Here is a 27,156-nt window from a genome sequence, read left to right on the forward strand (position 1 = left end):
AACCATCTGATTCATTTTTATCCACTGGTCATTTACACACATGCCTTTCTTTTATGAGATGCTGCCCTCAGCAGAAATAAAAATGATTGTTTCAAAGCTGCCTATTGACTTGTCATCCACTACAACAAACCCTTAGAAGTGATATAAAGGGTGGAATTTTAATTGCAGAGTCAGGGGCAAAGTCTTCATTACTCCACTAACACTGCCGCTGGCTGCATGTACACTAGTTTAAGAGGAAAGATTAAAAGACCTAAATAGAGGTGACTAAAAAGGGTGTGGTAAGGGATGCAAGAACTTACAAATATTTGAGAGCTACAAAAATAGAAGTTTTGAACACAGATAATTGTAGACTCAAAGTTAGGAAGAAACTCAGAGATCACTGTTGAGCTTACAAACAGGTTAAAATTATAAGTGATGACAAATTTCAGAAACTAGTTTTCTAGCTGTAACATAAGTTTAATTTCCAAGAAGTTAAACTTATTTCACAAATCTTTATTTAGTTCAGCTTAAAAAAAAAAACCCCAAAGCAACATTAAATCCAGTCTTTATTTACAGAAAATACCCACAGTAACATTTTAAGAATAGTTTCTTTTCTTTGCATTTCCATGGCATCATGAGCAAGTTTACTCTTCCATTTAAATCTTCCAAATAACTAGATATTTTAAGATTGCATTATTTTTCAGATTTAAGTAATAAAATAATCATGTAATATCATAGCTAGATCTAAAAGAAACTAAGGGTAGAAATTATGCATAGTGTTTATAAAAGTGTGTAGTTGGGTTGAACATTTCTTACTGTTTCCTAGCAAGAGAGTTTATATTTATGGATGATCTATAGTGTTTTATATAGGCGGATAGCTACATTTTAAAAATCTTAGAAAAAGTTTCTTGGCATTGTCAACTTCATCCCTGCTGCTAAGGATATTAGCCACTTATTTGTGTGCACGCTAAGTTGCTTCAGTCATGTCGGACTCTTTGGGACCCCATGGACTGTAGCCCGCCAGGCTCCTCTGTCCATGGGATTTCCCAGGGAAGAATACTGCAGTGGATTGCCATTCCCTTCTCCAGGGGATCTTCCCAACGCAGGGACTGAACCTGAGTCTCTCATATCTCCTGACTTCACAGGCGGATTCTTTACCACTAGCACCACCTGGAAAGCCCCAGCCATTTGTTTACTTGTGGTCAAAAGCAGCAGTGCATGACTCAAGGAGGTCTTCCTTACCCATGGAAAGGCTCTCTCTTACTTTGTGACTTTTAACTTGAAACATCTGACCAAGTCATCCTATTATGAAGGTTTCTGGTCACACTGATGTTTTGCTGCTTTTGTATTCCACGATTCAGCAGATATTGTTAGTTGAGGCTGGCTTCAATCTGGCCAATCCACTTGAATATATCATCTTAAAACCACAAAATGCTTTCAGTTCAGAAAAGAGGTAACTGACAGGGAAAAGCAAAGGGCATTGGATTAGTAATCACTGCTTGGTCTAAAGTAGCTGCTGCTGCTAAGTCGCTTCAGTCGTGTCCGACTCTGTGCGACCCCATAGATGGCAGCCCAACAGGCTCCCCCGTCCCTGGGATTCTCCAGGCAAGGGTCTAAAGTAGGCATTCAATTAAAACATTTTTTTTTCCAATAAATAGATTCTAGCCGCAGCTCTGTCACAATTAAGATATCTTAAGAGAATCTGGGCAAGTCACTTCATCACTCTCTCCCATTTCTTCATCTGTAAAAATCCTAGTTCACTGATCTTACCACAAAGGGACTTTCACAAAAGAGTAAGAACTCTTGCCGTGTAACTGAGTCATGGAGAAGAGCTTAACTATTGATGCCCAGACTCCACCTCTAGAGATCAGGTTTCAATTAGTCTGGTGATAAGGCCCCGTACTTTTGTGTATTTTGTAAGCTCCCATGGTGGTACTGTATAGTCCATGGGTTGCAGAGTCAGACACGCCTGAGGGACTTTCACTTTCACGGTGGTTCTAAAACGTAACCAGGGTTGAGAACAGATGTCCAGAAATCTTTTTACATCTTTTCCTAATTGGCAGCATTTGACTCCTTCAGATCTGTGGTGTTAAGTCAGTCTCATGAAATGTTATCTAAGGGTACAGGACCCATGCAGGGGAATCTGAGTTTGGTTTGTTATACTTGTTTAGGAGAGTAGAAATTCAATTCTGATTTGATAAAGCTAAATATCCCTTTCTCAAATCTATGTCAATTTCTTGATTTCAGACACAGAGAAGGGAAAGGGTATGACAAACCCACACCAACAAACTTCACCAAACCTAGTCCTACCTCAGTGTCATGAAGATTAAACAAGGCAAACTTTTGAATGTGCTTTGTAAACATAACGAGCCACCCAAGTATTTATCCTACCAGTAAAAATGTAAAATTCTGAAGTGATAGTGCAAAATCTTGTTTTGTCACACAACAGAGTACATATTAATTAAACAAGGTAGCGTACTGTAATGGAGACAGCACTGACCTGGGAATCCAGAGGCTTAGATTTAAGATTCAGTCATGTGAAGTCTTGGACAAGTCTGTCTGGGCTTAAACTTTTTCATCTCTCAAAAAAGCGAGTCAATTTCAGACCTCTAAGATTTCGATACCTGATGTTCAGATGAGACACAGCCAAATCTCACACAGCCTCTGGAATGTTCGGGCTCTCTCTGTGGTACAACAGAATTAGACGAGCCATTAAGACATTTTTCTTTTAACACTTGCTGTTAAGGAGAATATCCTCAACTGGGCAGGTTAGGGAGTTTTACCCTCAGGAAAGATCAGTTACAACTGACATTTTTTCTCTTGTGCCCTCAAATTTCTAAGCCCATCTTTATCTTAGGAGACTAAGTCTTCTTATATACCAACCAGGTAAAGTACTCTAAGCCTTTTCCATTTCAGCAAATTTTAAACAATGGCTGTTTTACAAAGTGTGTGTCTTTCCTACCCAGTTTTTTTTTTACCATAACTCACAACCAATCACGATACTCTTCCAAATTCCAGAATCCAGAAATATGTCAGTTGTTCTACAGTCAACCAAAATAATGGCACTGAATAAGTACTGTAGTATCAATGTGCTCTGTTAATACTATACTACTTTGCATTAAGATTGCTTGGTTCTGGACTAAATGCAAGAAATAACTGACTTTCCACTAGCAAAATGACCTCACCAATTTCATTTTAGAGTATGCATGTGTAAGTCTGTTAAGATTGTGGAAGGAGGAGGAAAGGATCTGGTCTAGTTCATCTTTCATCCTTTGCATCTGGCACAGAGAATATAAATGCTTATATACGCTTAATGTATTATTCATGGATTGAAAAAATTCAATGAATAGATGAGAAACAGCACAGCAAGTAATCAGGCAAAAACCAACAGTATAAGATTTTTAAGTAAATGCTTGTCAATTAAAAGACTTTTACTTTTCCAGAATACAGAGTTAGATTCCAACAAAACACTTTTAACAAAATAAGGCACAATGTTTGATAAGGCAAAATTCACACAGAGGGTTAATGTTAGATCACATTCTTTTGTGTGTCCTGGGTGAGGGGAAAGGAGGTATAGAATTGAATTAGCTTAAATATTCTGATTAAAGCATTTACCATTACAGGTAATATATAAATCTGATACAAAACTGTAACTTGTTTTGAAAATAAAATATAATTACTGAGTCACATTGCTTAGTTACACTGTTACTACTGTTTTAAACATCTATATACCTATAGATATATTAATTCACAAGATTTCAAATACAGAAAATTAAGAACTCAGATGATAAGATGTAATTTAAAGTAAAAGTACATTTATTTTCAATATCCTTTGTTGATACTTTAAAATCTCAAACTTTATAAAAAGTTAAAATACTGGTTATATAAAATATTCTTCCCATTATATTTTTGTTTCTCAGGAATACAAAGTGGGCTCAGAAATGCAACAGATACCAATTACAGACACAAAAGTCTTTCCATGACTGTTGTAAAGTGATTGTTGAGGTTAATACTCCTTTTCAATAACATATCAATGCCAATCATTTAAGTTAGTGAAAGAATTCTCTTCAAACACTAGTTGCAGACAGAACTAATCAATTTAGTAATGTTTCTGTTGAACCAGCAATAGTGATGTCAATCTTATCCCCGGCTTCTTCCTGTAACTGGAATTGAAAATACAATAGTTTTACCCAGTTTATTCACAGCCAAAGGAAGAAAGTAACTTCTGGTAAATGCAGATAGTCTCTCCAACCATGGCTTTCTGGTATAATGGTATATAACCTTCATTATACTAACAAATTTAATATTAAGTAGATTGAATACTGTCTCTTACAATAAACTGAGACTGATAAACAAGTTCTAGTTAAAAGTCTAGTAGCACCCAAATCAATATTACCCTGTGAATGTTTGATAATGTGTCATGTTTGTTGTTAGTCAACTGTTATTTTCTACATCAATTCTTAGCAAATATGAACCAAGAGACAGAAAAAGAACACAGATATCTACATGTAAAAATATTAAAACATACTCCTCCTTTAACCTGGTATAACAAAGAAAGCAAAAAATACACTAATAATATCTTTATATGATGCTATTAATATCTTTATATGATGCTATTAATATGCATTGGCTAGGAACTGGTAGCAGATGTATTTTCTTTATAAAGTAATATGAAAAGAGAATATACTTTTTCACTGATTTTATTTCAGGGACCCTAATCCTTCTGTGATAGTATGCCTGATTAGGATTCCATCTCCAGAAGCCCTAAACTCATAGGCATTAGGCCTGGTTTTAGGGGAAGAAGCCCTTCAGGATCACAGTCATTCTCCTTTCACTCAAAAGCAAGCGGTCACAAGACTGTCACATACAACTTAACGACACAGTTCCCCAAACTTTGGCTCTAGAAAGGGAGATTTAAGGCACACACTTTCTAAGCACAACTGAAGGCACTGCTACCTTTAAAAAGACCATGACTATAATAAAATACAAAACTGGATGCTATTAAATTCATCAGATTAATGTTACACAGACTATAGTGCTTAATACAGAACAGTGAAGGTCAAGTACCTTTCTAAACAGTGGAAATAAGAACTATGGATCCCAGGTCATGTTGCCTAAAACCTACTCAGCAGTCTTTACTGTTGTTAAATACTCAACACAACTTCAAAAATATTTTGGACTAAATGGGGAGAAATATTTATACTGACATAATAAAATCTCTACTTTGGATGAGAAGACCATTTCTTCTCATTCAGGTAAAAATTAGGTATTTCTAAATAAATGCAGCTTTACTAATTTTATATACTACATACATACACTATGATAAGTTCTACCAACAAAGGGTCTTATTTAGAACAATTTTTTATATACATAGCTACTGCTAAGATGCTTTATAAGATCAAACTTTACTTGCACTAATTATTTGCCTAGTATCTTTTCTCTTTTATATAGTGAAAAGGTAAACATTAACCAAGTTACCACAAATTCCAGGTTAATGAGGCATTACTTTCTCCCTTTGGAAAGACCAAGGTTAGCTGTAAGAAAATCCTATTATTTGCTGGCCCTGCATTATGGGGGAATGTAGACAATCTCCTACTAACAGAAGCTGAAGAAATTTTGTGATAAAGTCTTCCAGATGGTAGTTAGTGGGCCACTTAATTTCAAAATTTAATCTTATTTTAAAAAAACTTTCTTGGCTGAAGGATCTCCCTAAGTGACTTCTCTTTCTCTGTCCTTTGTTGTTTTAAAAGATTTCTTTCACTTAACACTCCAGCAATCAGCCTTTCTTGTCTTCTGTTTAAAACTGGTATTTACAATGTATGGTAGACTTGGTCTGCAGTGTTTCCCCGCACTAGTGTGGACTGCTTTCAACTCTACATTTAACCCAAAAACTTCTCAAATTTGAGATACAGTTTATAATGCACGTCTTTACTTTTAAATTTGTTAACTTAAAGTTCCAAATATCAAGAATTTTAGAGTAGGAGACTCTTCCTAAATCAGCAAGCATTTAGAAGTAAAATACGAACAGTAACCCTCAGATCTACCTCTACTACACAAATACAGGGAATGCTGAGAACCAGGACTGGCTTGTCCTTTGGTCAGCCAATCCCTGGCACCATGGAAGCAAAACATTCTATTACCTAATCTTCCTATTTCCTAAAATCCTAGGACTATTTCACCAGCTCAGTTTGGTGACACTTGAGAGAACTGGATTCTAGGAATAAACATGACTGAGAATGTTCATTTCAATTCCAAACCTGCAATGAAGAATTCCATTCTAAACACATTAATGTTCATCCTACCCTCTTCCTTCCCCTGCTGTGAATGCTTTGGTTAAGTAGCTTTATCCACGTTAAGTTTTGGTCATTAAAATTGTCCAAGTGGAGCAATATCAAAAACTTACACAAAAACAAGTGACTCAGCACCTAGAGACACTATCAATTTAAATATGCAGTTAGCTATATGACTCTGGAACTGTATTTCACTCCTGGTTAATTTTTATAGCCATCGGTTACCAAAACAAGGAAGACAGAGAAAAGAAACAGGGAAAAGCTTAGAAATTATTAGCAGCTCTTATAAAAGATTAAGTCAAGATTAAAAAAAAGAGAGATAAAATTGACAGCTAAAATGTAGATTTCAGTAAAAGTAACCAAAGACAGCTGTATACTAATCAGAGATTTTCAAATATACATACTAATATAACATTCTGCTGTTAAGACATTTTGCTATATACAATGTATACATCTATATTGTGCAACAAAGACTAGACACTGTTTCTGGTTGGACTGAGTTAAGTCTGTAAAAAATCAATCAGAATATCTTCTTTCCTGGAAGCTGGCAAGGTTAAGTACCATATCTACATTAGAAAATTATCCAAGCTGTTACTTAAATCAAACTGGTAATGAATTAGGAAGTAAACCTAAAGCATTTCAGCCAGAAAAATTTTGTTCCTATCAATTTTAGTCTTTTACTATGAATACGTTATTTACTTTCTATGAAAATATTTTATGAATCTTACCTAAATCACTTACTTACAGAACACTTTGGCCTTGCCACTTAGGCACTGCCTAAGTCATTTTTCAGTTTTGTATTAACAGTATGTCGTTTACGTGCATGTTAAGTCGCTTCAGCCCTATCCGACCTTTTGCGACCCTGTGGACCATAGCCCACCAGGCTCCTCTGTCCATGGGATTCTCCGGCAAGAATACTGAAGTGGGTTACCATGCTCTCCTCCAGAGATGGAACATGCGTCTCTTATGTCTCCTGCACTGGGAGGCGGGTTCTTTACCTCTAGCACCACCTGGGAAGCCCAGCTGTGTGGCTCAAGTGGAAACGTAAACAAAGACTTTTTATTACTTCCATTTTATGATATAATCACCTATGTACTACTTTGCTAGGCAGTGGAAATATACTACATTACTCTATAAACATACATAATTTCTGGATCAAAAGGAAAAAGGAATCTTATTACAACAGAGTGAAGGGATTCACTCCATAGCAGCGTTTCACAACTGCAGTCATGAAACTTTCATGATGTTTCATGAATTAACATATAACAAACAATCCTACGGTATATTCTCTTCTAAAATAAAAAAAAAATATATATATATATGACAAAAACCTAACATATGTACATATCATTATTATACAAGAAAAGGTGTGCCCAGTCATGAATGCCAGAAGTCAGAAGGGAGATCATCTGATGTTCCAATGTGTTTCAGGACTGTGTCTTACTCTACAGGTAATATTCTCCAACAAACTATTATGTTATTACAAGTAAGTTATCTAATGATTGCTAGTGTGTGCTGTGTATTTTATATTACAACGTCAACTTATAGTTGTACTATTAGTTTTTACTGTATACTGCTGCTAAGTCGCTTCCATCATGTCCGACTCTGTGCGACCCCAGAGATGACTGCCCACCAGGCTCCTCTGTCCCTGGGATTCTCCAGGCAAGAACACTGGAGTGGGTTGCCATTTCCTTCTCCAATGCATGAAAGTGAAAAGTGAAAGTGAAGTCGCTCAGTCGTGTCCGACTCTTAGCGACCCCATGGACTTCAGCCTACCAGGCTCCTCCGTCCATGGGATTTTCCAGGCAAGAGTACTGGAGTGGGGTGCCATTGCCTTCTCCATTTACTGCATACTAAGTTAATAAAAATTTGGTCATTTCTACTGGCAATATGTGAAACCATTTCTCTGCTATATTTTAAGGCTGTATTAATACATTTAAAATATTTTATCAATATATTATTTTCAAAAAGTACTCCATGGTTAAACTTGTTTTAAAAACTGTTCTACTGTGTAAAAACAATGACTGCTGTGCCCAGTTTTGTTTCACTTGTTGTCATGTTTCTCTAGTTTTTCTTTAAAATTGGAGGAAGTTACAGTTCAGTACACACAGGCAAAGTCATATCTGACTCTTTGTGACCCCATGGACTGTAGCCCACTAGGCTCCTCTGTCCATGGAATTCTCTAGGCAAGAATACTGGAGTAGGTTGCCATTCCCTTCTCCAGGGAAATCTTCCCGATCTTGGGATCAAACCCAGGATCTTCTGCATTGCAAGCAGACTGTTTACTACCTGAGCCACCAAGAAAGCCCTTTCACACACAGGCAAAGGAGCCACAGTGGACTCCTAAAACCTTTAAAATCATTCTCCTGTTCCTTTAATGCAAGATATAAAGAAGTTTCCTATCTAATATCTCTTTTCTGTTGAAAGAAATCTGATAGATTTTTCCGTCAAAACCTATTATTCTTTCGTAAGTTCAAGCTGGTTGGCTCCCCATTAAGTATAAAAGTGATTTGTTTAGACAAAAATGAAGTTAAGGTGGCTATGAGCTCAGATGTCAGATATACATTTGTTTACCTAGCTTTGTTAAAGCATATTTTAAACCATTCTGCATAGTATGTCAGGTTATAGGCTGCCCTGGTATCACTTCTTGAATAAATTTCTAAATTCTTGTTATGATTAAGGCACTATTACAGTCACTGCTGGATTATACAAGGATAACAACAATCACATAGAACAAAGGAGCAGAACTGAAGAGTTTTACAACCCCACATAAGAGTTATATCCCTTCCTTTGCAATCAGTAGCTGAGAAAGGTTTAAGTCCTATGTAACCATCTGTGAGCTTATCTGAAAAACTGTAATCTAGACATATGAGCAATACAAGAAAGGAGGGTTAATCCTGTTATGGTATAGGTTCAACCTAAACTCAGGACAACACTGGTAAAAATTACAGCTGCGATAATTTCTACCTTCATGTCAACTGTCACAAGCCAAAGCACTGGTGGTTTATTATAGTACTGCTCTGCAGAATGTTCCATTCTGCTGTGTGATTCATGCAAAGCCTGCAAACTGCAAACAATCAGCTAAATTTGAAACTGCCATTCAGAGCGAATTATATTCCAAGAATCCAAACACGGAACTGGGCTTCTTCCTGCTGAATGGCGAGAAACAAAATCTCCAACTATGTCATGGACATTTAAGATACAGTTTCTAGTGAACCTCAAAGTCCATCCTCTTTTCTAACCACCTCTGCTCAGTCTTTTAGTGCTTCAACCACCCTGCACCCTTTTCAGCCAAGAAGAACTTTCTGCATTCTGTGTGCAGCCACACTAGCTTCATCTTCTGAGTCGGATTCGCTCTGGGATGTGGAGCTGTGAGAGGCAGAACTGCAAGGGGAAGAGCATTCTGGCGAACACAGGTAGTGCATCAGAGGGAGGCGGTATTTCCCACAGAAGTCCACAAATTTAATTTGTCTAACGCAGCAATCAAAGTAGACTCCTGGGGAGAAGGAAGAATAAGTACAAAGTAATCATTACAAAGCAAAGCAAAGAGCCACGGTTTCTTTTTTAATCCTATATTCATCACTCTGAAAAAATATCTTAGTCTTCTTTTTTGAGAATCTTAAGCAGAGGTAGTGGCTGCTTCCATAGTTGTTAATAGAAATACTGGAAGGTCTTAGAGATATCCATCTGACTGCAAAGAAAAGGTCAGGAGATTTACTTTAAAGGGAGCTGGCATTAAAAGGACACTGTTGACTCAGCTTGTTGTCTCTGGTGACTTGGTGGACAGTGGCTGATGGAGATTATAGGATACCTAAAGTGCCCTTTCTCCATCCCCCAAGCCACTCCGTAGTACTACCCTACAGTCAAGGAACTTAAAAAAAGGAAAAAAACAAAAACAAAAAAACACACACACACACACAAAACTCCTTTGATAATGATCTTAAAGAATTAATTATTATACCCAAAATTTGCATAAAGGAGATGATTTTTGGTACCCCTGTCCTTATATAATGAGAAGGAAAAATTAAAAGTTAACCAAATGCCATATCTCCACAGGGTCTAACTATACAGCTTCAAAGTTGTTTCACTACTGATCTCACCTGACTTTCATGCTATTATATACTGTGACACAGACTGAAACTAGTAATTAGCTTTTCTGATGCCTAATTTAGTGCTCCTGATCTGTGGCCCTTCAGCTAAGTAAAAATACAGCTAGTGATGACAGGAAAGCAGAGGCTGCTGTGTCGTGGGCTTCCAGCTGCTCCTCCTCCTGCACGTCTCTAACTATGAAGGCTATCACAACAGCTGCAATATAATTGGAACACCTAGAACCCTGGGTCCCATCACCTCTCTGGAGAAGAATCTCAACCTTTACACTCTACCTAAGATTCCTCTGACACCAACTACTCTGTGTATATAACATATGGGACCAAAATAAAAAGATATGGTCCAAGCAAAGGATAACTTTTCTCCTATTTATTTTTCTTCTGTTATTTCTCCATTGACTTTCTGATTTTGTGATCCTGTAGTAAGTCAGTATAACTGATAGTTTAAAAAGGGAAATTCATAGTATGTTACTTTGAACAATATAGGAAAGTGGACCAATTCTGTAAACTGATCAATCAATATTAACAATAAGTCCCCATAATGTGCTAGCTTCTAAAACAGATAGAAGTAATAAAGCCTTTATAAAATTAAGCATTATAGAGTTGCTGTTGTTTAGTCACTAAGTTGCATTTGACTCTGTGACCCCATAGACTGTAGCCCACCAGGTTCCTCTGTCCATGGGATTTCCCAGGCAAGAACACTGGAGTGGGTTGCTATTTCCTTCTCTAGAGGTTCTTTTCCACCAAGGGACTGACCCTGCATCTCTTGCATCTCCAGCACTGGCAGGAGGATTCTTAATCACTGAACCACCAGGGAGCCCATTATAAAACAGTATAATACTATCTTGTCATTTGTAAGATCTCCAGACTATACAAAGACAAATTATCTCACAAAATGAAAAATTACTTTTGTTTATGAAAGTGAAAGTGAAGTCACTCAGTCGTGCCCGACTCTTTGCAAATCTGAGGGGGAAAATGTCAATGGTTCATTTCAGATTATTATCTCAAACTTTAAGCTAATAATGTAAAAAGTATTTTTGTTCCTAAGATAAATAACATAGCAGTATACTAAAGAACTCATTAAGAAGATATTTAAGAGAGAGGAGAATTCTTGTAGAGGTCAATGTCTAGAAAAGAAAGAAAGTGAAGTTGCTCAGTCATGTCCGACTCTTTGCAACCCCAGGGACTGTAGTCTACCAGGCTCCTCAGTCCATGGGATTTTCCAGGCAAGAGTACTGGAGTGGGGTGCCATTTCCTTCGCCAGGGGATCTTCCCGACCCAGGGATTGAACTCGGGTCTCCTGCATTGTAGGCATATGCTTTACTATCTGAGCCACCAGGGAAGGATAAATTCAAAGAGATTAGATATAGACTATTAAGCCTGAGGGCCTGGTGTGAGTGTTGTCTCTTGCCACTGTTAAAGTCAACTTGGAAAGGAGAACCAGAGAAAACCAAAAGCACTTCTAACTTGGCACAGCAATCTCTACTTCTAAGAATAAGTGCCCAGAAATGGCCCAAAGCAGTGTCATTTTTCTTTTTTTAAACTATTAGTATCCTTTTGACCTTTAATATTCTTTGAGAAACTTAAGTCACCTTCTTTCTTTTTAACCTTGTAAGTTTTCAAGGCATAATAGGACCTTGAGAGCCCGGGGAAACCTCAGCTCTGATCATATTTATGCAGCATTTTCCTGGCACCCACATTTATCCTACAATAATAAAAAGCTTCCTGTACCCCTATTAAGTTGGATTTAAAAAAAAAAAAAGTCTTTTATGAGGGAGACAAAATAAACTGACCTGCTATCATTTACAGATTCCACTCCAAACACCCTGGCGCTTCAGGCCCTTCATAACCTGGCCTCAATGTACGTTTTACTTGTCTCTCGTTACTCCTTTAACTGTACATTTCAGTCAAATTGTTACTCATCCGACATTTTTTTGCTTTTGTTCCCAATTTTACTCTCTCCAGCTGAAAAGTTTTCTATCCTCAATCAAACCATATCAAAATTCAACTCATGTTTCAAGAACTGTCTCATCTTTTCCAGATCTAATAAAGGTACTCTCTCCCTTCTATGATTTCCAATAGTATTTTGGATTCCTACTTTACTCTGAGTTACATTACATTATTCAATTCTCTCCAAATGCTCTAAACTCAAGAAATTTGAATCATGAATTTAAAAGAATATGGAATTCCAAGATAAATTCTGAAATTGGGACATGTTCATCCTATTCTCATACATTTTGAATTATACTTTACAAAGGTACCTGACACTCAGAATGCTGAGTCTAAAAAAATGTCCTTCAAATAAATATGAAAGGTAGCTAAACATTTTAGAGACTCTTCTAAAGCATTTAGAACTATTTATGTTTTGTGTTTCCCCTCTTATTACCAATTTAGCTTATCCAATGATAGTTCCATGACAGGATAAGACTTTTTTGCCTTGTGTATGAATTTGAAAGTACCATGAAAAGAAGAAATAAGAAAAGAAAGAAGAGAGAGAGGGAGAAAGGAAGGAACACAGAGAGGGTGAAATGTCTCACTATCTGGTAAAAGGGTGAAAAGATAAAGCAAACAAACAGAGAAAAACTACCTTTTTCTGAAAGAAGACAGCTAATTATAACAACATTTAGATCATTAATTTAAAAGTAACTAAATGAATGGGTAACAGGACACAATTAACTTACCTCCACACTTTGGGTTTGGACAATTGCTGGCTAAACTCAAGTATCTAAGAAGATTCCCAGGAAGATCATAGGGAGTGTAGGAAATATTTCGAATTTTAATGGTCCGTGCAGCTAACTCCAGGAGAGTTGGAGGATCATAGGTTAAATCTCTAACAAAACGAACAACCAGTGGGTTCCCTCGCAAACTCAGTTCTTCCAAATGAATAAGGTTGAGGATCTCTCGAGGCAGGTATGTCAGCAAGTTATTGTGAAGACTAAGGGAACGAAGTGAATGCAACCTAGAATGAAGGCAGTACAAAAATGAACAGCCATAAGTGAGGTCACTACTCAGAAAGTTAAGTGAAGAACTCAGTGTCCCCATAAGAATGAGCCATTAAGGTTAGTATCAATTCAACTAAAATTAAAAGATGCTGAAACTAAATTAGAACCCAAATTTGTGTATGTCATGGAATCTTAAAAAGCTCCAAATACTTAGAAAGTATTCTGTGTTAGCTGATATAAATACTAGATGTGAAGGCTTTTTTTTTTTTTGGCATGCTTTATCATTCAGATACCTAAAAAAGCAAAGATTTCAAATGCAACAGGAATCAAGCTCCTTCACATTATCTCACTGAGTGTGAATGCTACATAGCAAATATGAGTCAACAAAATTCCATAAAACCTTGGGGAACCTACGCCAAAGTAATACCCTATTTTTGATTACAGAAGAGAGGCTCAACAACTATGGAAAACAGCATGGAAGTTCCTCAAAACATTAAAAACAGACCTGTAATATGATCCAGCAATCCCACTCCTAAACATATATTCAGACAAAACTACAATTCAAAAAGATACACGGAACGCTATTTTCACAGAAGCACTATTTACAACAGCCAATATGTGGAAACAATCTAAATGTCCATCCACAGGCGAATGGATAAAGAAGATGTACACACACACACACACACTGGAATACTACTCAGCCATAAAAAGAATGGCATAATGCCTTCTGCAGTTACATGGATGGACCTAGATTATCATACTAAGTGAAGGAAGTCAGGAAGAGAAGGACAAATACCATATGATATCACTTACATGTGGAATCTAAAATGTAACACAAATGAACATATCTATGAGTCAGAAATAGACTCACAGACTAGAAACCACACTTCTGACTGCCAAGGAGAAGTGGAGTAGGGGAAAGAAGGATTGGGAGTTTAGGCTTAGAAGATACAAACTGTTACATACAAGATAAACAATAATGTCCTACTGTATAGCACAATGAACTACATTCAATATCCTTTGATATACCACAACAGAATATGAAAAAGAATACATACATACGTATAACTGAATCACTCTGCTGTACAGCAGAACACAACACTGTGAATCAACTATACTTCAATAAAATTTTTAAAAATAATAAATTTTAAAAAGAGAAAAGAGGCTGAGTAATTTTGAGGAATATGTCAGAGCATTCAAAAGTAAAATTAAAAATAAGCAACCCAATTCACAGCATACCTCAGAGCTTTCTGTATCATTTACTTTGATAACACTTAATTCTTTTCCACATACAAACCATGTGGGTGAATGCTGGACAGTAATTCCTAGGCACAGATATGTGTGTACACATAACTCCCAAAAATACTCACTGTGAAAGCTGAGGAGGCACACTCTGGATTTTGTTGTCACATAAAACCAAGTAATTTAGAGAAGGCAGATTTCCTAATTCTGGTGGTATTTCTTTGATGAAGTTTCCTCCCAGATATAAACACTCTAAACTGCAAAAATAAATGAAAAAAAAAGTTGGACAAGTACCTCATTGTCTTTATTAAAATGAACACGTATCATTTATCCATTCAGCAAATGTTTTATTCAGGATTTGTCTATACAGTCTTTGAAGGAAGAATGCAATCTTCAGGGAGCTCCTATTGTAGGTAAACAAACAAGACACACCAACGTGAGACAGTATTATAATTAAATGCAAAATAAGGCATCAAATAAGCATAACATGATTAAAATATCAAAATGAGCAGACCAATCCATAAATGATATAAGTAGAGAAACAATAAAAGGTTTAACAAGTAGAGAAATAATAAAAGGACATTAGTTTTGATTAGAAAGGCTCCCAAAAGTATTGTGACTTCAGCTGGATTATGAATTTAGCCCATTTAGGATAGCAGGAAAGGGGAACTTCAGGTTGGAAAGAGGGTTTTTACGGGATAACAAGTACACCTTTTGACACATAAAAGAATTCATGTTGAGGAACCCAGAGTACAGCTGGAGAAAGGCCAGATTACAGGAGCCCTGTATTATATGCTGGTGGGTTTGGATTCGATACATCATCATTCCACTGAAGAATGGAAAGACACACTTAAGTTTATATTTCTTCTTTGCTCTTATGATAGTAACTGTAAACTTCAGAGGCTAACTAAACAAATTATGCAAAACTGAACCACTATTATGAAATTGAAGTTCCAGTTAATCATCTAATAATGCTAACAATATTTTAGACACAGCATATATTGCACCAAAATGTACTGCTACTCCTTGTGGTGATGACTGGTAGACAGGCTCTCTCCAAAACTTTCTGGAGCAGGGGGAGCAGAGGTAGCAGAATCAGTTCTTACTATATACCTAAAATGTATACATACAGAGCTTTTCCATTACTATTTTGTCTTCCTGCTGTATCTGCTAACTCAGTAGACACTATCATTCTTTTAAGACAACTTTAAATGCAGGGAAAAATAAGTCTACTCAACTGTTACCCAAATTTCCAGGTTAAGAATTAACTTGGATATTTTTAAAGCTTTAAAAGCCAGACCCCATTCAGATCCACTAAATCAGAGTTCCAGGGGAAGGACCTGAGCAGTGGCAGATTTTAGGGTATAAGCTATAATGTTAAAAGAAAAAAACAAATTACCCTGCAGAGTTATAGTGAATTACAATCTAAATTAGCATTTAAGAGCACTCATTACCCTACAGCCCCGCCAATACTTACTATCATCACCTGCTTTATCCCTCTTTTTTTCCTATTTAATATTTTTTTTTTAATTACTTAGCCAGTGTGAAAAATGATACCATTCTGTACTTGCAATCTTCTCTCATTATTAGTGAAGTTTAGCATCTTTTTGTGTTTGGAGCCATTTGTAATTTTTAGAAAACAGTCTCTTCCTATCCTTTACCTGTTTTTCTCATGGGTTATACGGCTTTCTCTTATTAATTTGTTGGGAGTTTTGTTGTTGTTAAACATATGTTCTGCATAACCTTGTGCTTCTGTGGCCTAGAGCATTTGTTCACATTTTATATGTGTAAAAAGAATGTGGAGCTATTAGGATTGAGCTTGTTAATTGTGCAATTCAAATTTTTTATAGTCTCTCATGATTTTACCTTCTTACTCCGATGGTTAATTTTCTATTAGAACCATGGTCTTTCTACTTCCCTTTAGTGTGAGCATCTTACACGTGTGCTAAGTTCCTTCAGTCATGTCTGACTCTCTGTGATCCTATGGACTGTAGCCTGCCAGGCTCCTCTACCCATAGGATTCTCCAGGCAAGAATACTGGAGTGGTTTGCCATATCCTCCTCCAGGGGCTCCTCCCGACCCAGGGATCGAACCTGAGTCTCCTCTGCACTGCAGGCAGATTCTTTATCACTGAGCCACACAAGAAACTTCCCTTCAGAGTTTTGTCAATTTTTGCTCTCTTTCTCCTCAAAATATGGAAGCTATACTGAAGATCCATTCAGGTTCATGACTATTATAACTTCTTGTTGCATTATTCCTTAACTCACATGAAGCATTTCTCATTCTTCCTTCTAATCCATTTTGCCTTAAAATCTACTTCCTCTGATTATCAATACTGCCTACCAGTTTTATTTTTGTTAGTATTTATATCATTTAATGGATGTGAGAGTTGGACTGTGAAGAAGGCTGAGCGCCGAAGAACTGATGCTTTTGAACTGTGGTATTGGAGAAGACTCTTGAGAGTCCCTTGGACTGCAAGGAGATCCAACCAGGCCATTCTGAAGGAGATCAGCCCTGGGATTTCTTTGGAAGGAATGATGCTAAAGCTGAAACTCCAGTACTTTGGCCACCTCATGTGAAGAGTTGACTCATTGGAAAAGACTCTGACGCTGGGAGGTATTGGGGGCAAGAGGAGAAGGGGACGACAGAGGATGAGATGGACGTGAGTCTGAGTGAACTCCGGGAGTTGGTGATGGACAGGGAGGCCTGGCATGCTGCGGTTCAATGGGGTCGCAAAGAGTCGGACATGACTGAGCGACTGAACTGAACTGATATCATTTAATTGTAGCTCCTCCATTTACCAGTATAAGAATTTGTCCCCATTACTTAATCTCATTATCTCTCAGTTTCCTCTTTAAAATGGAATAACATTACTATATAATAGAATCAACAAATATGAACTAGGCACTGACCATGTGCCAGGTACTGTTCTGGGTATATAGTGTAAATAAGACCAAGTTCTTGACCTTAAGAAGAAGTAAATCAATAAATGTATACATATCATGCCAGACAGTTTTAAGTGCTATGAAGAAAAATGGAGGTAATCAGACAGTGATGGAAGTAATACTGTAGATGCTACTGTTATTGTTTATAGTCGCTAAGTCGTGTCCAACTCTGCAATCCCAAGGACTGTAGCACACCAGGCTCCATTGTCCAAACTCATGTCCTTTGAGTTGATGATGCTATCTAACCATTTTATCCTCTGTTGCCCCTTTCTCCTGTCCTCAATCTTTCCAAGCATTAGGGTCTTTTCCAGTGAGTCAGCTCTTAGCATCAGGTGGCCAAAGTATTGGAGCTTCAGCTTCAGCATCAGTCCTTCCAATGAATAATCAAGGTTGAATTCATTTAGGATTGACTGGTTGGATCTCCTTGCAGTCCAAGGGACTCTCAAGAGTCTTCTCCAGCGTCACAATTCAAAAGCATCAATTCTTTGGGACTCAGCCTTCTTTATGGTCCAATTCTCACATGTGTACATGAATGACTACTGGAAAAAAATCATAGCTTTGACTATATGCACCTTTGTCAGCAAAGTGATGTCTTTGTTTTTAATATAGTCTCTAGCTTTGTCATAGCTTTCCATCCAAGGAAGAAGAGTCTTTTTAATTCCATGATTGCAGTCACGATCTGCAGTGATTTGGGAACCCAAGAAAATAAAATCTGTCACTGCTTGCACTTTTCTCCCTTCTATTTGCCATGAAGTGATAGGACTGGGTGCAATTGATCCTATTTTTTTTTCTTTAATGTTGAGTTTCAAGCCAGCTTTTTCACTTTCCTCTTTCGTCCTCATCAAGAGGCTCTTCAGTTCCTCTTCACTTTCTGCCATTAGAATGGTTGCATATCTAAGGTTGTTGATATTTCTCTTGGCAATCCTGATTCCAGCTTGTACCCTGCATATTAGTTAAATAAACAGGGTGACAATATACAGCCTTATTGCATTCCTTCCAAATTTTGAACCAGTCTGTTGTTCCATATCCATTTCTAACTGTTGCTTCCTGACCCATGTACAGGTTTCTCAGGAGAAAGGTTAGGTGTCTGGTACTCCCATCTTCTTAAGAATTTTTCACAGTTTATTGTGATCCACACAGGCTTTAGCATAGTCAACAAAGCAGAAGTAGATGCTTTTGTGAAATTCCCTTGCTCTTTCCATGGTCCAACAATTGTTGGCAATTTTATCTCTGGTTCCTCTGCCTCTTTGAAACACAGCTTATACACGTGAAAGTTCTCAATTCACATACTGCTGAAGCCTAGCTTGAAGGACATTAAGCATAATGTTGTGTAATGAGCACAACTGTATGGTAGCTTGAACATTCTTCAGCATTGCCCTTCTTTGGGACTGGAATAAAAACAAACCTTTTCCAATCCTGTGGCCATTGCTGGGCCTTTCAAATTTGCTGACATATTGAGTGCAGCACTTTCATAGCATCATCAGCATCATCTTTTAGGATTTGAAATAGCTCAGTTGGAATACCATCACCTCCACTGGCTTTGTTCACAGTGATGCTTCCTGAGGCCTGCTTGACTTCACCACTCTAGGATGCCCGGCTGTAGGTGAGTGACCACACCATCATGGTTATCCAGGTCATTAGGACCTTTTTTGTTCTTCTGTGTATTTTTGCCACATCTTCTTAATCTCTTCTGCTTCTGTTACGTCCTTACCATTTCTGTCCTTTATCATGCCTATCCTTGCGTGAAAAGTTCCCCTGATATCTCCAATTTTCTCAAACAGATCTCTAGTCTTTCCCATTCTATTGATTTCCTCTATTTCTTTACATTGTTCATATAAGAAGGCGTTCTTATCTCTCCTTGCTATTCTCTCCAGAACTCTGCACTCAGTAGAGTACACTGGGTGGCCAAAAAAGGTTTACCTTAGGAAGTGACACTTGAATGGAGATCTGATTGAAATGACTGAGGGAGTACAAATCTCTGAGGTGGAAAAAAGCTTGGGTGCTGTGAAAGAGCAACACAGCCAGTGTGGGTACATCAGGGTAACAGAGGGGGGTTAGTGGAGATTGGGGAAGTCAGAAAGGTAGCCTGGGAAAGCCAGATTACAGAGGATCTTCAGGCCTTAGCAAGGATTTATCCTAGGTAGAAGGGGTGTGCAGAGAAGGTGATGGCACCCCACTCTGGTACTCTTGCCTGGAAAATCCCATGGACGAGGAACCTGGTAGGCTGAAGTCCACAGGGTCGCTAAGAGTTGGATACGACTGAGAGACTTCACTTTCACTTTTCACTTTCATGCATTGGAGAAGGAAATGGCAACCCACTCCAGTGTTCTTGCCTGGAGAATCCCAGGGACGGCGGAGCCTGGTGGGCTGCCGTCTATGGGGTCGCACAGAGTTGGACACGACTGAAGTGACTTAGCAGTAGCAGCAGCAACAGGGAGATGGAATTAAAGTAAGACAGACTGGTTCATAAAGATGCAGAAAACAGAAAATAAGAAAAACACAGAAACATAAGAATCATACACTTCTGGACTGAGAAAGTTGTTTTCCTGAGGTAGCATGTCCATACTATATCATTTTCAAATACTCACCACAGGCTTTTGAAGTACGTTATACGTTCAAAGGCAAAAACACAAATGGAGGAATCATTTTTTGGTATTTGCCCCAGACTATATGCAGGTCAGGAAGCAACAGTTAGAACCAGACATGGAACAACAGACTGGTTCCAAATAGGAAAAGGAGTACGTCAAGGCTGTATATTGTCACCCTGCTTATTTAACTTATATGCAGAGTACATCAGGAGAAACGCTGGACTGGAAGAAGCACAAGCTGGAATCAAGATTGCCGGGAGAAGTATCAATAACCTCAGATATGCAGATGACACCACGCTTATGGCAGAAAGTGAAGAGGAACTAAAAAGCCTCTTGATGAAAGTGAAAGAGGAGAGTGAAAAACTTGGCTTAAAGCTCAACATTCAGAAAACGAAAATCACGGCATCTGGTCCCATCACTTCATGGGAAATAGATGGGGAAACAGTGGAAACAATGGCTGACTTTATTTTCTGGGGCTCCAAAATCACTGCCGATGGTGACTGCAGCCATGAAATTAAAAGATGCTTACTCCTTGGAAGGGGAGTTATGACCAACCTAGATAGCATATTCAAAAGCAGAGACATTACTTTGCCAACAAAGGTTCGTCTAGTCAAGGTTATGGTTTTTCCAGTGGTTATGTATGGATGTGAGAGTTGGACTGTGAAGAAAGCTGAGCGCCAAAGAATTGATGCTTTTGAACTGTGGTGTTAGAGAAGACTCTTGAGAGTCCCTTGGACTGCAAGGAGATCCAACCAGGCCATTCTGAAGGAGATCGGCCCTGGGTTTTCTTTGGAAGGAATGATGCTGAAGCTGAAACTCCAGTACTTTGGCCACCTCATGTGAAGAGTTGACTCACTGGAAAAGACTCTGATGCTGGGAGGGATTGGGGGCGGGAGGAAAAGAGGACGACAGAGGAGAAGATGGCTGGATGGCATCACCGACTCGATGGACATGAGTCTGAGTGAACTCCGGGAGTTGGTGATGGACAGGGAGGCCTGGCGTGCTGCGGTTCAATGGGGTCGCAAAGAGTCGGATATGACTGAGTGAGTGAACTGAACTGAAGGCATTGAAAGAAAGAAGTCAGAAGGAAGAATTGAGAGCCAGAAAAAACTCAGTATGTGACTCTAAATAGGGTATAGAGTTTTGATTTAAATTTTACTGCATTCTATTTATCATCTGGTTGAGTCATCTCTTTTGTAAGATATCAACCTATTGCATGGTAGCTTCAAAACATTCCAGGACATTAATATTTAGTTTTTATTTCTATCACAATTCTCATATTTTTAATTTCTAAAGCCACCTGGAAAAGGTCAGTTTTCATTCCAATCCCTAAGAAAGGCAATGCCAAAGAATGCTCAAACTACTGCACAATTGCATTCATCTCACACGCTAGTAAAGTAATGCTCAAAATTCTCCAAGCCAGGCTTCAGCAATACGTGAACCATGAACTTTCAGATGTTCAAGCTGGCTTTAGAAAAAGCAGAGGAACCAGAGATCAAATTGCCAACATCTGCTGGATCATAGAAAAAGCAAGAATTCCAGAAAAACATCTATTTCTGCCTTACTGACTATGCCAAAGCCTTTTGATTGTGTGGATCACAATAAACTGTGGAAAATTATGAAAGAGAAGGCAATATCAGACCACCTGACCTGCTTCTTGAGAAATCTGTATGCAGGTGAGGAAGCAACAGTTAGAATTGGACATGGAACCAAGGACTGGTTCCAAATAGGAAAAGGAGTACATCAAGGGTGTATACTGTTACCCTGCTTATTTAACTTATATGCAGAGTACATCATGAGAAATGCTGGACTGGATGAAGCACAAGCTGGAATCCAGATTGCTGGGAGAAATATCAATAACCTTAGATATGCAGATAACACCACCCTTATGGCCAAAAGAGAAGAACTAAAGAGACTCTTGATGAAAATGAAAGAGGAGAGTCAAAAAGCTGGCTTAAAGCTCAACATTCAGAAAACTAAGATCATGGCATCTGGTCCCATCACTTCATGGGAAATAGACGGGGAAACAGTGGAAATAGTGTCAGACTTTTTTTGGGCTCCAAAATCACTGCAGATGGTGACTGCAGCCATGAAATTAAAAGACGCTTACTCCTTGGAAGGAAAGTTATGACCAACTTAGATAGCATATTCAAAAGCAGAGACATTACTTTGCCAACAAAGGTCCATCTAGTCAAGGCTATGGTTTTTCCAGTGGTCATGTATGGATGTGAGAGTTGGACTGTGAAGAAAGCTGAGGGCCAAAGAATTGATGCTTTTGAGCTGTGGTGTTGGAGAAGACTCTTGAGAGTCCCTTGGACTGCAAGGAGATCCAACCATTCTAAAGAAAATCAGTCCTGAATATTCACTGGAAGGACGGATGCTGAAGCTCCAATATTTTGTCCACCTGATGCGAAGAACTGACTCATTTGAAAAGACCCTGATGCTGTGAAAGATTGAAGGCAGAAGGAGAAGGGGACGACAGAGGATGAGACAGTTGGATGGCATCACTGACTCAAGTGACATGAATTTGAGTAAACTCTGGGAGTTGGTGATGGACAGTGAGGCCTGGGGTGCTGCAGTCCAGGGTTCACAAAGAGTCAGACATGACTGAGCAACCGAACTGACTGACTGATTGAAAACCACATCAGGCAGATAGTGAAACAGGTCATGGTCACAACAAGAATTAACCTACTTAAGAACAAAACCAAGTTTGTCCATATATTAGCTGAACAGTTATACCTACTTGTTGAATAAGAACTTCATATTTTGATGGAAAAAATCTACATCTACAACCTCATGATTCACACTGAGCCTAATTTACTCCAGGGGAATGAATTTAATCATAAAAACAGGATTTTCACCTTCTACTTATTTGTTATTCTTCAAAGTCATCGTTTAGAAACCACTTTTTAAAAACTGTATCACCAGGATCAACTGAGTATAGGAAACACACATCAAGATAACCTGCTAAATCTGGAGGGTCAAATCCAACAATTAAGCCAGGACTATTTACTTGTTATTCCTTCCTGGAAGGATGGAAGGTGGGGAAAAAGGGAACCTTTACATGGATTATACACTCTGCATTATTTTTTACATTGTTAAAGAGGGAAGATATATTCCAAGTATCCAGAAACACCTCATTTGGTTTTAAAAGCAACTTAGCCCAATACACAAAATACATCAAGGTTACCAATGAGATCGAGGGAGCCCATGTATATTCTAAGAGAAAATGGTGTTCTTGGGCAGGTACTTCAGTTAGGGTTTGAGTAACCGAACCTCTGCCTCTCCTTTTTTGAAGCTTTAATATATTATTTCAGTAGTAAGTAATTAGCAGCCTACGAGGATTGAATCATATGAATCTCACTGTCACTATTTGGCCTCAAGCAAATCACTGATACTAAGTCTCAGTTTCTTCATCTGTAAAGAGAAGAGGGTGAATCAGGCCAATTGCCTAGGCTGTCTCTTCTTCTAAGAGTATATACAGCATTTCTACATGACCCTTTCAGCCTACATTCAACTAGTGTCTCTATTTGTGAGATTTTAATTGTGAGACTTAAAAAGCATATTCAGAGGACCTACCACAAGGTCTGCTGCATTGTAAGTATTAAAAAAAATGGGACTTTTGCCTATCTTTTCCCCCATGTGATGGAAATAATATTTATCCTGAGTTTTCCTTAGTATGTTTAAAAAAATTCAAATGAGAATGTTGCAACTACATAACATCAAAATTAGAAAGAACAAGGTCTGACAATTTTACATTTAAATTCCTCTCCAACTCTTCTATTTCTAGCATTACCCTAGTATAAGCTACCATCATCTCTCATTCTACTAGAAGAGACTCCCTCCAACCAGCCCTCAAAGTCTCTTCTTGGCTCTCTATTTGTTCCCCACTCTATTCCTGCACAGCAACAAGACAGCCCTGCTTTTATAAAACTCAGGTGTACTTCAAATAAAATTCAAGCTTTACCATGGCCTTCAAGTTATGACATGGCCTAGGATCTGGTCCAAATTTATATTTGCCACCTTTCCTGTTGCTTACTTTCTCACTATGCTCTAGTACAATGTCCTCCTTTCAATGTTTCGGCCTTCAGTCCTTCTTGCCTCTGGGTTTTCATGTGCACTGTTCCTACAACCTGGACTGATCCCATCCCATTCTCTCCTGGTGAACTCCTGGTTCATTTCAGTTCAGTGGCTCAGTCGTGTCCGACTCTTTGCGACCCCATGAATCGAAGCACGCCAGGCCTCCCTGTCCACCACCAACTCCTGGAGTTCACTCAAACTCACGTCCATCGAGTTGGTGATGTCATCCAGCCATCTCATCCTCTGTCGTCCCCTTCTCCTCCTGTCCCCAATCCCTCCCAGCATCAGAGTCTTTTCCAATGAGTCAACTCTTCGCATGAGGTAGCCAAAGTACTGGAGTTTCAGCTTTAGCATCAGTCCTTCCAAAGAATGCCCAGGACTGATCTTTAGGGTGGACTGGTTGGATCTCCTTGCAGTCCAAGGGACTCTCAAGAGTCTTCTCCAACACCACAGGTCAAAAGCATCAATTCTTCGGCCCTCAGCCTTCTTCACAGTCCAACTCTCACATCCATACCTGACTACTGGAAAAACCATAGCCTTGACTAGACGGATCTTTGTTGGCAAAGTAATGTCTCTGCTTTTGAATATACTATCTAGGTTCGTCATAATTTTCCTTCCAAGGAGTAAGCGTCTCTTAATTTCATGGCTGCAGTCACCATCTGCAGTGTAACTCTACCTTTAAAAGCTCACCTCAAACGTTACTTGCTCAAACCAAACTAAGTTACTTCATTTCAACTCACTCCTACTTCTTCACAAAACTTGTAACAATTGTAATTAGATAATGCAGTTAACAGCTGTTTAACCTCTCCTCTGTTACAATGCTCCAGGAGGGCAGGATCCCTTTCATTACTGTATCCCCAGAACCTAGGACAGTGCCTGACACAGGGTAGGCACCTCATAAAAATCTGCTGGTGAGTAAACAAAGGGACATCTTGTCCAAACGCTTTCCTTTGCAGATTAGGAAACTGTAGTCAGGATATGTTAAATGACTTGCCTAAACTTGAGACACCAGGAGTTCTTATTCTCACGTCAGTGTTTTTTCACTGCACTGAACTCTGAAGTCCCTTTGACTCTGAGCTCTAATATCTAGTTATCTCAGAAAACTCAACAAAAGATGCAAAAATACTTTACAGACGGTAGTTACTTTTCTTTCACTTTGGACAAAACACTTACTCTTGCTTCATTTCTCACTTTATTTAAGGGACTTTTGTTACTTCTCTGCTTCCTTCTTCCATTTAATTCAACATATATTTACTGAATAATCCAGTCAATGAGGCAGATCTGTAAACACGGAGTTATAATCAATAAGGTTAAGTGCAATGGCAGGGTGCATGACGTACAAAAGAAGTACAGTTCAGACAATAACTCATTGTTGTCCAGGAAGCAGTAAAGGAAGGAAACACATGGCCTTCAAAACAAGTTTTGAAGGATGAACAGGAGTTTGCCAAAGTGCAAGCAACATTCCAGACAAAGGGAACAGCAGTACAGAGGCATTGTACCCATTCAACACATATTTAGTCAGTGCCTACAAAGTAAAGCGCACAGATTAGTGAACTCCACAAATATTGGAATACCACAAAACCACAAATTGCTGGTATCGCTACAGAGAGCACGGATGGAGCAGGAAATGTAGTGACAAGCCCTTGCTCCGAGTACCTGGTATGTCACGCTAAAAAACACAAACATTGAAAAAAAAAAACCACAAACATTGGTTTATAGGCATGGAAAACCACCCAAGACTTCGGAGTAAAGAAGTGATAACCGCGGATTTACATTTGTTAGAGTGTGTGCTCGGTTCGATCACTCCCCCAGACCCCAGAAAGACGAAAGAAAAACTGTCTTGAAAATCTGCACAGGACAAACACAACAAATCAAACGCTGCGTTCACATCCATGACCTTCTTAGATCTTCACTCCACCTCCACGAGTTGGCAGGGCAGTACTCGCAGTTAAAGAGTTCAAAAAGAGCCTGGACTAAGATGAGTACGTGACCCCACGGCGCCAAGACCAGGTGGGGGACTCTGGAGCTCCCGGACCCCGTCCCGGGCCTCCCTACTCTCAGGAAGGCACCCGCTCACCTCCTCAAGTTCTCGATCTCGGCCGGGATGCTCTGAAGCTGGTTGCCGCCGAGGCTGAGGGTCTGCAGCGCGCGCAGCTCCAGCAGCGAGGTGGGCACCTCCTGGAAGCAGTTCCCGCTGAGGTTAAGCACCTGGAGGCTGCGGCAGAGCGGCGACTGAGCCAGGCCCTTGGGGAAGGCGCCCGGCCCGCCAAGCCTATTGTTCTTGGCCAGCAGCGTGCGCAGGCCGCGCAGCGCCAGCAGCTCCGGCCCCAGCGCGGTCAACGCGTTGCCGCTCACGTCCAACAGCTGGAGGTGCGGGAAGCCGCTGCCCAGTGCCCGCGGCAGCGACACCAGACGGTTGTGCGGTAGCAGCAGCCGCAGCAGCGCCTCCCGCGCCCCGCGCCGCTCCTCGCCCCGCGCCTCCAGCTCCGACTCCAGCGTCTCGAGAGACACACTGAGGCGAGACAAGTTCAGTTCGGCCTCCCCGGCTGTGGCCACAGCCCCTCCAACCTCCTCCATCCCGGCCGCCGCAGAGGGCCGCGCTCGACCCACAAGCCGGGAGCTCCGCGGCGCCCCGGAACCTGAACCTCGGGCTGCGTCGGAAGTGGCGCGGACGGGCGCTAACCCCGCGCGCCCCCGCCGAGTCACGCGACGCGAGGCGGCGGGGTGCGCGCGCCGCTCGGGGGCCAGGCTCCGCCTCACGCGGCACGCGGCGCGCGGTGCTGTCGGGGCGCGCCGGAGAAGGGTGGAGACCCGGCCTCCTCGGCGCTACCTAGTTACCCTAGGAATCCGGCAGTGTGTAGGCAGCCACGCTTTATAGTCTTTGGCGTTGGCTGACCTGCCCCCGGGGTCGAGGACAGTTTAGTTGTTTCGCTTTGAGGGTTCGCGCGTCACGGTGCACCGCCTTCTCGGTTCCTACCCAGTTT

The 27,156-nt window shown here is 39.7% G+C and overlaps 1 protein-coding gene across 1 annotated transcript; it reads right to left on the reverse strand.

Annotated features, from left to right (window-relative positions):
- Positions 1-471: 471 nt before the first annotated feature.
- Positions 472-27,156, reverse strand: LRRC58 (leucine rich repeat containing 58). Its single transcript, XM_070369961.1, has 4 exons — positions 26,250-27,156; positions 14,688-14,816; positions 13,057-13,334; positions 472-9,765 (listed from the first exon to the last, which is right to left on the reverse strand). Exons 1-4 carry the CDS (start codon positions 26,747-26,749, stop codon positions 9,557-9,559), a joined length of 1,116 nt encoding a protein of 371 aa, XP_070226062.1. The 5' UTR covers positions 26,750-27,156; the 3' UTR covers positions 472-9,556.

The sequence above is a fragment of the Bos mutus genome, chromosome 1, assembly GCF_027580195.1.
Source record: "Bos mutus isolate GX-2022 chromosome 1, NWIPB_WYAK_1.1, whole genome shotgun sequence".
Classification (NCBI taxonomy): Eukaryota; Metazoa; Chordata; class Mammalia; order Artiodactyla; family Bovidae; genus Bos; species Bos mutus.